The sequence below is a fragment of the Condylura cristata genome, unplaced genomic scaffold (assembly GCF_000260355.1).
Source record: "Condylura cristata isolate star-nosed mole 26May11 unplaced genomic scaffold, ConCri1.0 scaffold00002, whole genome shotgun sequence".
Taxonomy (NCBI): Eukaryota; Metazoa; Chordata; class Mammalia; order Eulipotyphla; family Talpidae; genus Condylura; species Condylura cristata.
The window spans coordinates 52,580,812-52,593,664 of record NW_004567103.1 but is presented as its reverse complement, the minus strand read 5'-3'; the positions used below and the strand labels follow the sequence as shown (position 1 = coordinate 52,593,664).

Here is a 12,853-nt window from a genome sequence, read left to right as displayed (position 1 = left end):
TTTTTTTTTTTTTTTTCAGAAAACCACAATTTGTTCTGTTATTCCCGCTGCTTTTTGGTTTGTCTTTCAACCCAATTTCTTACAGTTTTAACTTTATCATTTTCACCTGAGATTTTAAAAATTATTAATGAGTTTTTGATTTTATCAGATGTTAAGTAATGTTTGACAAGGGTGGAGAACACTTAATGGGAAAGATAATCTCACCAACAAATGACATTTGAACTCAAATAACTACATGCAGAAAAATGAAATGACCTTTATATTACACCATCATAAAAATTCAGTCAAAATGATTAATGACTTAAAAATAAGACTTGATACTATAAGACTCAAAGAAAAAAATATAGAGAAAATCTTATATTGGGTTTAGAATTGATTTCTTTTCTAACATGACACCAAATGTATATGCAACTAAAATGAATATCGCCAAAAAATAAGAAGTTTCTGCCCATTAAAATAAACTATTTCCAAAATTCAAAGGCAACATATAAATGGGAGAAAATGTCTGCAAGCTGTAGATTAGATCAGGAGTTAGTGTCTAAAAGTAAGTAAATAACTTAAACCATTCCATAATAACAACAAAATCCAAACAATCATATTTAAAATTAAACAGAATTAAACAGACATGTTTCCAAGAAGACATCAAAAGAGCAATTAGTGCATGAAAAGGTGCTTTACATCACTATTCAGGAAATGCAAATCAAAGCTACAATATAATATCACCTTATGCCTGTTAGAATAGCTGTCATGAATAAGACAAGAGATAGCAAGTATTGATGAGGAAGTAGAGAATAGAGAATCCTCGGGCACTGTTGGTGGAAATGTAAATTGGTTCAGTTACTATGAAAATATTATGGAGGTTCCTTGGAAAATTAAAAATACACCTACCAGGCCCTCCCTGGTGGTGCAGCAGGTTAAAGCACAGCACTAAGAAGCTTACGCCACTTCCGCATGAGTGCGATCCCCGCCTGCCCCGGAGGAGACCACATGGCGTGGCAGACCTCTCCTGACCCGCCCGCCGCTCCCCTCAGCAGTGTACTTCGTCGATCTGCCTGTTCTGTTCCCAAATCTGTCCCTGGTGAATCCTCTCACCCTCCGCATCTCTGGCCTGTACCCCAGTTCTGCATGAATGAATAAATAAATCTTAAAAAAAAAATACACCTACCATACTATCCAGCAACCCATGTTGCCACTTCTGAGTATTTATCCAAAGGAAATGAAAATAGGATATGGAAGAGATAGCGGCATTCTTGATGTTCATTGCAACATTATTGACAACAGCCAAGAAATGAAAACAACATAAGTGTCCACTGACAGATGAGTGACAGAAAATGTTATTTACACACACACATACAGAGACAGGGGGAGAGAGAGTATTGCATGACATGTAAAATCTAAAATAACCAAACTGATAGAAACAGAGGGGATAACAGTGGTTACCAACAGCTGGGGGCTAGGGAGTTGGGGATATGTTGGAGATATTAAGGAGAACACACTTGCAACTAGAAAATGAATAAGTTTGAGATGTAAGGTACAGCATAGTGATTGTAGTCAACAATACTGCATTATAGCCTTCAAATTGCTAAGAGACTAGAGCTTAAATGTTTAAGAGTCTAGATCTTAAGATTTCTCACTACAAAAAGAAATGAGGGGAGTGTCAGGGAAATAAAGGAAGTCAACAGGTACAAACTTCCAGTTATACAATAAACCATGGGGATGTAAATTACAACTTGTCGACTGTAGTTAATGATGGTGCCCATCAGCTATGTTTGGTCATGGATGTTAACCTGACTTATCACCATGATCATTTCACAATCTATGAAAATACAAAATCATTATGTTGCACACCTGAAACTAAAATAATGCTGCATGTCAGTTAGATCTCAATTTTAAAAAAGAAATGATGTGTAAGATGTATTAGGTGTACGCTGAGGTGTTGGCTATGGTATGGAGGTAATCACATGGCAACATATGAAACAGATGAAGTCAAAATGATGTACACCTTTTACTTATAGAGTATTCCAGCTCAATTATCTCTCAATCAAAAAAGAGAGCTAGTGTAAGAGGGGTGGGAAGCAAAAGGGTAAACTGGAAAGCATGTGACATTTCAACAGGCGGTAGCTGCTACTCAACCTCGGTAGAATTTTTTAAAGGAAACTAGGAGTTATTATTTTTATATCAAATACCCAATTTTTCAATTATGCCTCAAAATATTAAAACACCAGGCTGCTGTTCAAAATACAAGGCCAACTCTGGACGCCAGATTTGGGTCATGGACTATCAACTTAGGAAGAAATATTCAGAAGAAATGAGGACAAACAACAAAAAGAGAAAACGATGATAAAGAAGTTTGAAAACTTTATTTATGTTCTATCTTTAATATATTGAAAGCAGAGCACTTTTATGACAAAAAGTTTTAGGAAGGAAGTTCTCTTTCCAATTTCACTAAAATAGCTACCAGTCCTTCCCTCAGCCTATTATTATTATGCAGAGAAGTTGTGATCGGAATAATTGATATATACAAATTATATAATAGAAAAACCATTTCATTGCTAATTGTAAGCAAATTAGGACACTTCATTCAAAAGAAGATAAACATAAGAGAATCCTGTACTTTTGTATTTTAAAACTGATATGTTAGCAATATTTTGACAATGATTTATTCAATTTATAATCTTTTGGCTACACAATATCAAAAGAATATTTATTGGCATGCAAAGCAATATGACTTCAGAATATACCTCTTAAATTTATACAACTTAGAGATTTCAAACATTCCATGTTGCTGGCAGATGATGTTGTGAAGATGATCTTGAATAGTGATATACTTATTTCCTAGAGATTAAAAAAGAAAGAGAGAGAGTGATTTTATGTAGTTATAAGACCCAGATGCTGTGGTTAACTTAGACAGGAACTATTTTCATTGATTTATTTTGATAAAAGTTATTTATCAATCCTTCATTCTATAAATCCTTTTCATCCTGTTGTATTTTAAAATATTTATAATTAGAGATGATTTATCCTAAACATACACTATTGAAATATTAATATCATGTTTATGAATAGTTATTAAAAGTAATTAAAACCCACCATAATTTTTGGTAGATCTTTTCTTAGATTTTTACTACTATGCTTATTACATTAAATATATAATACCATATATACTGTGATATGTTATTTTATACTGTGATAAAGTTTCAACCTATATAACAATTTGCAATGTGACATTAATATATAAATGACTTAACATTTCCATGCCTTATTCATGTCTGTGTTCTGAATGCCTTATCTTTTATTGACATTCAAAACATGCTTTTTTAAGTAAATTGGTGAATGAATAAAACTCTAATCATCAAAAATGAATATAGTAAGCTACTATTAAATGATTCATAATTTTGATCATATACCAAGGGAGTGAAGACATCATAGGGAACAACCTATAGCAGTATAATAATTACTACAGAGGTTTGGATGTTTTCCAGAATGAACTAAAATTCAGTCACCTGTCAGTAATTTTGGTTTGGAGCAACCAGTTTATAAAATCTCGGGTGGCCAGATTATCAAGCACTGTGTTCATTTCATCAGAGAAAGAGCCATCCGCATGCCTACGGTTAAGTTCTTCAACAATGGCTACTTCTTCTGGGAAACTGGTAAAAACAGAAATAAAGTCAGTATTTAGTTAAAAGTTTTCAGAAATTGTTTATTGATTGTCCCTCACAGGCAGTCCAGGTGAAGGTCGTTGAGAAAATGTTAAGTTTCTATTTGTAGAGTAAGTGCAGGGAACAGCCTTAGAGAAGCCTGCATGCTGGAAAGGTAGTTATTTAGCTGGCAAAGAACAGAGGAGGGTCAGAAGCCAAGTTTATCAAACTTCACATTCTCTTCCATATTCCTGGAGCTTTACCAATTGCAGGGTATTGGTAACATAGACGTTATTCTTGAGATGATTAATTCATCTGTAATTTAAAAAGTATATATCTTGTAAAAGCTGGTGACTAGCAGAAAAACACACTTATAAAAAATAGCATGAAAAAATGAAAATTTAGTCTGTGTTAGGTTTTCTCTTTGATTAGCTTAACACTGAAGACTTTTTGGTATCCCTTTACCCACTAAAAAAAATATTCTCAACTGAAACAACTATTTTACCATGGTTGTTAATGTTTAAAAAAAAATTAGTCACAGTACTAGTTTTCCTTTGTGTTGAAATCGCTTTTAGTTTCAATGAGCTTGTTTTAAATCTTGCTAGGAAAACACAGAGTTGATATGAGTTGAAACAGGAGTTTGAGAAAATGAGATAGGTCGGGGGTCTGTTGGTTGTGTTAAAATTCAAGGAAGTCAAACTTAAAGTTTCTAAATTATTTCCTTCTTTTTCCCTTATCCCTAGTTTTCCTGGGACAATCCTAGTTTAAACTTACTGTCATGGTGTCATCAAAAGCACTCTCTTCTGAAAAGTGTCCTGGATTGACACATTAATCCCTTACCTATAGCACAACTACCACAGGTAATAAAAATGTAATCTGTTTGACTCTATTATTAATACTTGCTACCAAAGCCAAAATAAATTAGATGTTTATATACTCGATCACGTCTTCTGCAAATAGGAGTTATTTCCTTACTTTGAGAGACTATACTAATTGCTTCTTTAATCCAGATCCATATATAAATAACTCTTGTCTAGGTTTTCCGCATCAAGCAATGAAAATAAATGTTAAATAAGAATATTCAGACTTACTCTCTCCTTCCTCGGCCTTTCACCAGCCAAGCAATGAATTCCTTGGCAGCTTGGCCTTCCAAATAAGAACTTACATCACTGGTAAAGGTCCCTTCAGCATGTCTCTCAAATTCATCATGACGTTTGGCAATGTTATTCCTGAAAGAAATGTGAAAGTTAAATTGAAGATCTGTCTCTTTAGCAATATGGTTCTCACCTATAAGCAGCGGCAGCTTTGGGTTGGGGATTCTACGTAGGAGGAGCATAGGGAGATAGGATGGCTGGGAGGTTTTGCTTAATTATCTGTATTGAAGATAGATGAAAGAAGGCTAAATCTCCCTCCCCCCCCTACCCCGCTCCACCCAGCACAACCATTTTTACCTGTCCTATTTCTCTCTCATTATTAAAGCTGTGTTTACTTTAGTCTTGATACACTTGATACATATGACTTCCCAATGAGCTATGTTAGTGCAAACAAGGCAGCTGTTTGTCATTCCTCTGGAAGAAGTCAGAGTTAATTGACTCAGAGGAAAGCAAAGAGTCATCTCAAAATATCACACAAAGCACCACATGATAAAGGACTAAAGAAACTATATGGTCTGCTAGCCATGGAAGAAGGATAAGAAGATGAACATGTCACTTCCAGTATGTGAGGGATGCTCTGTAGATGTGAGACTGGCTCTCCCAGTCTCTCTGGGATTATTACCCCTGGAAGTTCTCATTTTAAACACACCCCCCAAAAAGGCCTGACAGTAAGGATTCCTTCACGTTAATTAACCAAGTTGTGGCATTTCCTTTCTAGGAAAGAAGTCAGCTGTTCTCATTTTTTTCAAATTTGTGAGTTTTTTTACAATTCACCAGTGACCTCACCTGTCCCTCACAGGAACTTCTCTCATGGATCTGCACTGACCAAGACCACTATCTTTCCTGCTGTGGTAGACTCACTTGAAACTCTGGCTTACCACCCACTCTGTCTCTCTTGTTCCTCCTGCTGGCTTCTGTTCATTCTCTCTCACTCTTTTTCTTCTCCAATCTATCCAGGCAAATCTATGCCCTTTTCCTGATTTGCAGATTCCTTCAGCTACTTTGTATGCATAAATCCCTTTCCCTTGTGGGCCACCCTCCAAAGAAATTGTGAAATTCCACCATCTCTGTGAAACCCTTGCGGATGATTTCTCCAGTAGCCTAGATGCAGCAAAAACCCAACACTGTCAAAGAAATTCCAACATTAAAATGTATGCTTTACGACAAGCTTGTGTTCTTATTTGCCTTCTTTTCTCTGTGTGCTGTGCAGTTAGACAGTAATTTTAAATGTGTATCTTGGATTGTATTCTACAAGAAAAAGACTGCATCTGTTTCTATTCCTTACCATTATTAACTTGGCTATGGGATATTTTTAATGTGATTAAAATTATTACCTTGAACCAGGCAAGGGTATGTTGAATTTGGTCCAACATTTGGCCTGAAATTAAACTCTTAACCTCAAAGGCCACAAAAGTTGGCTCTTGGTTTTCAAAGGAAAAATGGGCAAGAGAGTAAATATTACAAAGATCACAGTTTGGAAAATTAAGTCCATGTCCCGCTGGTAAGTGTTTGAGAAGTAAAGGAGTGGACTACTCAGAGAAAAGCCTCACCAATTTTGACAATTGGAGTTTATGGGCACTCTTTGGAGCATGACACCTTAAGAAAGTCAGGGGGATATTTTAAACAATTTGTGTGTACAATTTGGACCAGGTTCGGACTCTTACTTGTTCCTCTTGGTGTTCATCAGCCACTGCACAAAATCCTGGGCACGCCTAGAGTCCAGATACTTGCTGTAGTCACTGGTGAAAGTTCCCTGTGAATGGCGCTTGTCTTCATTCATCTGATCCGCATCACTGAGTGGGTCTGTTTGGGGAGCTGGGAATGATCTGTAAAGAGCAGTGATTGGTACAACTAAATACCTTTGCAACACTTGATTCAATTATCAAGTACTTCACCTGTAAAATACAGTACAATATGAAAATGAAACACAGGAGCTTTGGGCATTTTGATAGGTAGATCAGACAGACCACAGCTTGTCATGGGAATCCCATAGTTTATTAAAGTTGAATACATCTTAATTTTAACAACAGATTTTTTTTTTCAACTGGCTCCTCACCCCTCCCAATAGTATTAAATAAACCATAATCTAACTAATTCCTTTACTCATGATTATGCAAATAATGACAGAAGAGAACGATGACTTGAATATTTTAAATGAGTGAAGGATCCCAAATTATTTGTTTGGACAGCAGATATGTTCCAAAGTCTGTCTTGCTTATATTAATATTTTTAAAAAGTGGTGCAATTACCCAATTATGTGGTAGTTAATGTAAAACCAACACAATTTAAAGTTCAAAGAAAGATGATAAAAAGCACACTTGCTCCTTTGAATAGTGGACAATCCACATGTCAATAATCAACAGTTGGTGGACATGGAAAATATGGGAAAATACCAGTGTGATTAATACTGCTAAATGGAAATGATGTTCTATTATTTTACCTGTCAAATTAATGAATATTAAATCTGGAGGGAATATAGTGAGGGGACTGTTTCTATACTGCTGATGGGGTGTGTTTATGTATATGCCTTTCCTGAAAAGTAAGTTGGCAAAATAGGATATAAGAGATTTAAACTCATTCAAACCCTTTGACATAATTTTGCTACTAGAAATCCATCCCCAGAAAATACTGACAAGCATAGGGGAAAATGTTATTTGCAGTATTCCTTGTGCAAATATTTGAAGAACTGTTAAGTGTTCAATATGGGAGAAACAGTTAAATAAATACATTTATGAGGCATAATAGTATGCAGCCATTAACTACCATACCTCTAAAAATATTTTAAGTGATAATAAGAAAACCTAACAATAAAATTTAAGAGTAAAAACATAACACAAAGTTATATATAATAATTATGGAAATACATTTCTGTGTAGTACACACACATTCATACACATACACCAACAGAAGAAAATACTAGATTTTAAAATTATGAATAGTTTTCTCTGAATAGTCAATGTTTAATATTTAATTTTTTTACATATTTTTTGTATTTTCTATCATGAACATTGTAGTACATTTACAACTAACAAGGAACAATATCATTTTTAAATGTAACAGAAAAGAGTAAAAGCTAGTATGTATAATGAAAATAATCTACTATGTTGTATGTGAGCAATGAGTGGATGGATACATTGGATCAATTGAAGATTTCAAAGAATCATAATTTCCCATAGGACACATCCTTCAACATGCCCATTCTTGGGGTTATGAAACAACATACGCTTTGATTTCTACTTCAGAAAAGCTTTTATCACAATGATACTTTCAATATACGAATATTGTGTACAGTAGTTTCTCTAAATTACTGAGAGCTATTCACAAGACAACGTTTCTCAGGTATCTTCTAAACTTAGTGCTATGTGGGTTCTAAAGATTTAATACCTGGCTTTTTCCTCTGTCTCTTGAAGGGAACGTTGCCAGCTGCCTTGTACCAGCATAAACAATCCGGCCACAAAGTAAATGGTCTTCATTTTTGCTGCCTGTTGGAACACAGAGTTGTGTTGGGGGTGTGGGCACATTTTGATGAAGTAAATATTGTAAGTAGAAAGAACAAGCTAATCGATTTTATTCTGATAGTATATCTACAGCTAACTTCAAAGAGTAGATTATATTATTCCTCTAAGTATTTTTTGTGGCAAAAAAGGCTACAAAAGACATATTCCACCATTAAGATTTTTCATTAGTATAGGACACTTCTGTTAATGATTAGAAGGCTCACTTCCAGACTTGAAATGAAAAATGTCCATGATAAACATTAAAATATCCACTGTAGATGATATGCTACATATGGTTAGCCTGAATGGCACCTTATCCATAATGCCTCCCCCTTCACTATCAGTCTGGCTTTCAATTAATAGTCCTTCACTTCCAAGCATTTACATTATACTGCATTTCAACCATCTTAAAGCAGCCTCAGGCTACAACTTGGCATACCAGCTGTCGGTTCAGATGTATTATTCATTTATATTTTAAATAGTGTAACTTGGTCTAGACTTTGTAATTATAAAGCGGCCAACAGATTTGAGGTATTTTAGGGTGCTTTGACCTGTTCTAAATTAAAGAAAAAAAATCATTTTAAAGACAAGCAATTTGCAACAAGAACTAATGCTTCTGGCAACTTGAACAATCACAACTAAGAAACTAAGAGATCACTGTCATAAGGAAAATTAATGCTTGCTTTGAAGTCTTGGAAGTCCCTCGGATGTTTTCTAATTGGACTTAGTCCAGGACACGTCATTCACTGCAAGTGACACCCTCGACCTGGTTGTAGGATACACCTGGGTGCCTGTCCTCAGGTCACAAGCAGATGCTCTGTGAATCTAGAGGATGCTAAGAATGTGATGCTGTGGTGGATGGTGAGGGCATCCTGAAGTAGGGCAGAGTGTTCCCAGGGGCAAATACCTCTGTTTTCTGAGTAGAAATCTTGTTCAGGTTTGCCCTGGACTTTTCTTTGCTACTTTCTAGTTTGACTATATTTACTGTGAGAAGTGGAGATTGGAATCCAACTTTGATTATGCTTATCCATAAATAATTTGAAGGAGTATTTTTAGCAAAAGGCATTTGGTCTGAAATAAAGATTTTACAAATATTACCATTTTTAACTATCAATCTTTTCTTTAACATCTTAGCCATGTTTGCTAGATATTTTTGGCACTAAAACATGGAGATTGGAATACCTACTGTGGTACTTTTTCTTTGAAATGCTGCCACTTTAGATTAAGTAGACAATGAGACATAGCAAGACAATAGAAATTATATAGTCAGTGCTTTTCATTCATAAACATCAAGTTATTAATTTTGTGTTTGGCTGTGCTTCAGTTTACCTAGTCAGTAAGCTTTGGCAACCTTGTCATGAATCTAGGTAGAATATTCCAATTATGATTCTCAATCACAAATTCTTACTTTCAGGAAGAGATAAACATACAGAAGTGTTAAGTCAGAACTCTCAACAAGCAGTAAAATGAGTCCTACTGGAAGAAGAAACTCATTTTGTGAAAATCTACAGAATTGTGAAAATATGAAGAATAAGGTTAACAGTTTAAATCCCACTGCTGAGATAACAAATCTATATTGTAATAGCTATTCAATCCAAGAAATTTTTCCAACTTTCTCCCCCAACCCCCACAATTTAACTTAGGTATTGTAAAAAGAGAACCTGAAGTTTTATAAGAAACAATACATTTCCACCACAAATTTAAGGGGAAACTATGATAACAATGGCATTTCCTGTTTAAAAGTTTTCTTTTGAAAGATTAGACCTAGGCAAGTTGATGTTATAGCACATCCCCAATACATCAGTGTGGTTGATCACATACTTTTTAAACTGATGATGAGCTTATTTCCTCAAAGGTTATTAGAGGTGGAGAATACATTCAACTTAGCAGGTGACTACATTGAGAAGCATTGCAAATTTGTGCTTTGTCCTTATGAACTTAAATAGGTAGAAGATCTGGGTTTTTTTGAAAAAGATTTACTAAAATTTCATTTCAGAATATAAACATATTTTATTTACTATTAGTCTTCAACAGTGAGTAAATAATTGTTAATCTGTGGTTTTACTCAGCTCCCTCCAGACAACTCGCTGTATCAATGATATTTGTTCTCCACACAAAATAAGTTGTATTTTACTTACAAAGAGCTGATTTCGTGGACTTTGATTTTTTGATAGACATTGTTATAAATTTGAATATTTGAAATATGATGTTGATTTTGTCCTTCTGCAAAATATGAGTTTTCATTGATGAGGAGCAATTTCTGTGAAAGCCTCCCTAATGGACACATTTCTGCTGAATTAAAAGGCGCCTTCTGTTCAAAGTAATATACACATTTATCAAATCCAGAAAATATATTTACTCTTTAACATGTTATCACTTATTTTTAAAATGCAGTCACCATAACAGTTAAATCTTTTAAAAGTGCATTGAGTTGAATCTGTTCTCTTTTATCTTTGCATTGGATGTCTCTCATGCACTTTATAACTTTGCTATGTTGAAGTAAATAGACACATTTTATATCACTTTTTAAATTTCAATTCTGTCCTGTGTATTATCAATAAAGTATAACATGAAAAAAACAACAAGTCTTTGCGTTATAATATTTTACCTCCTTAAAAATCAATATCCCTACATCAGGATTAATAATCTTACAATCATTTGGTAATCTTACCTTCTGACACGGGGAAGAAGAAAGAGCAGGTGGAGAGAGCGAGCTCTCTGTAGAACTTTGGATGTGCTGATCCTGAGCTCTGTACTCCTGCACCAAACCTCACTGCTTTTATATACTCCCCAGTGTTGTTTAGTTCACAGATATTACGCTGACAATAAATTTCTCATCTGTAAATAATGAGTTTTTGTTACGAGCGATTTCACTCGCCCACTCACTTTGCTCATCTGCATTCTTCACTTACATTGGGTGGGACCTCAGAGATCAGGAAACTTTTTATTTACTCTCGCCTTTTTTTTTTTTTTTTGATGGGGAATGGAAAGGGCAGTTTGGAAATTCACCTTTTATTCAATCAGCCATGAAAGTCAGGTAAATACTCTAAGTGAATGTTGATGCTGAAGACAGAAAAAATTGACATTGTCCACGTCAAAACCCACTTTGAGTAACACCGCATGTGAGTCTTAACATTTCCTTCTGTTTGCTATTTAGTTATGATGAATTTATCTATCTGAATATACTTAACTCATCTACTAAATAATAAAGCATTTGCTCAAAACACGGTAGTGTAGAGTGTTCATGTCTCCACTGAATGGAATTTATTTGTATTATTTTGGTGGAGAATTTTAAAAAATATCAATTAAAACCTAATATTTCTTGGTGCAATAATTTGGGTTGAGGTAGAAAAAATAAAGCAAAATGAGGATTAAAATCCAGGATATGTGATGCTACTAGGACCGGATTTAGTATTTTGTTTTCCTTCTAGTGGATATTAAAGGCTAATTTTACTGATAAGAGGGCTGCGGCCTAATTGGCAACCGCAAGGTGAGAGGAAAGCTGTTCAGAGGAGGAGAGTGCTTCCTAATTCCTGAACTTTGTGATCTACCACTTAAGACTTGAGTGATCCATAGGATTTAGCAGGTCTGAGTCTGGTCACTGTGAAGAAAGAAAAATGAAAAACAGTTAAACAAATAGCATGGGGCAGTGTTTGTGTAATTTGATTTTCATCTCACTGCTATCAACAAGCTGCGAAACTCAAATAAGTCATATTCCCTTTTACTCAGCTTCCTGATTTGTACAACGAGACAGTTGGCTAAATGACTTTTCTGAAATGAAAACCTTATTTCATATGATGACGTCATTGCAACATTTCCAAACTAGATTTCAATGTCCTAATACAATCAAGAGTATGACAAAGCTGATGACGAGCACAGAAGTAAACCATTGAGGTAACTGGAGTGACATTCCCAGTAACTTAAACTATTAAATTTTGTGGGTTGCATGCTCTGTTGGATAGAGAATATTTAAAGTTCTATGTGAAACTGGAAGACTCAAGCTTTTTGCGTGTCAGTGAATCTTGACAATCTCAAGTCTTGCTCTTGAAAATTTGGCATTATCACCCTGGAGCTTACTAGAAGTGCAGAATCTTTGGTCTAAACAGACTTCATAAATAACAATTTACATTTTACTAAGTTTCCCAGACAATTTGTATACAGATTGGAGTTTGAGATGTGTGGCTTTACATAACATATCTCATCTCCTTGATACCTACAATTTTGACCTGAGAACAGATTTTTCAGCACTACCAGCAGAGGGGGCGAGAGAGCAGGAAACGTGGCATATCTCAGGGCCCACTGCACTAGAATTATAAATACAGCAAAGACTTGAAAGTCTGGATTAATTTAATATGTGATCAAATGATTCACATGTGATCAAATGATCCAGACTCAATTCTCATACTTTATTGTTTGGTGTTCCCTTTGCAATCTGAACAGATATTTCTTTGCCAGCTTCACCTGCTTGCCTGCCTGTCTCTTTACTTTTTAAATACTACCAATTTGGGGAATATCTTAAGAAAGCTCTTGGGATGATATATTTAGAACCCATAACATGGTGGAG

The 12,853-nt window shown here is 34.9% G+C and overlaps 1 protein-coding gene across 1 annotated transcript; it reads right to left on the bottom strand.

The window, feature by feature from the left end:
• Positions 1-2,347: 2,347 nt before the first annotated feature.
• On the bottom strand, positions 2,348-11,193 carry GCG (glucagon). The gene is made up of 6 exons (XM_004674606.2): positions 10,961-11,193; positions 8,177-8,274; positions 6,457-6,618; positions 4,730-4,867; positions 3,504-3,647; positions 2,348-2,835 (listed from the first exon to the last, which is right to left on the bottom strand). The coding sequence occupies exons 2-6, from the start codon at positions 8,263-8,265 to the stop codon at positions 2,829-2,831; spliced, it is 540 nt and encodes a 179-aa protein (XP_004674663.1). The 5' UTR covers positions 8,266-8,274; positions 10,961-11,193; the 3' UTR covers positions 2,348-2,828.
• Positions 11,194-12,853: the final 1,660 nt, after the last annotated feature.

What these genes read in the sequence shown, in the direction of transcription:
- GCG (XM_004674606.2), bottom strand. Translation starts at nt 8,265, where the DNA reads ATGAAGACCATTTACTTTGTGGCCGGATTGTTTATGCTGGTACAAGGC. An exon ending in GAGACAGAGGAAAAAGCCAG is followed by an intron (nt 6,619 to 8,176) that starts GTATTAAATCTT and finishes TGCTCTTTACAG; the next exon opens with ATCATTCCCAGCTCCCCAAA. An exon ending in AAAGGCCGAGGAAGGAGAGA is followed by an intron (nt 3,648 to 4,729) that starts GTAAGTCTGAAT and finishes TGTTTTTACCAG; the next exon opens with TTTCCCAGAAGAAGTAGCCA.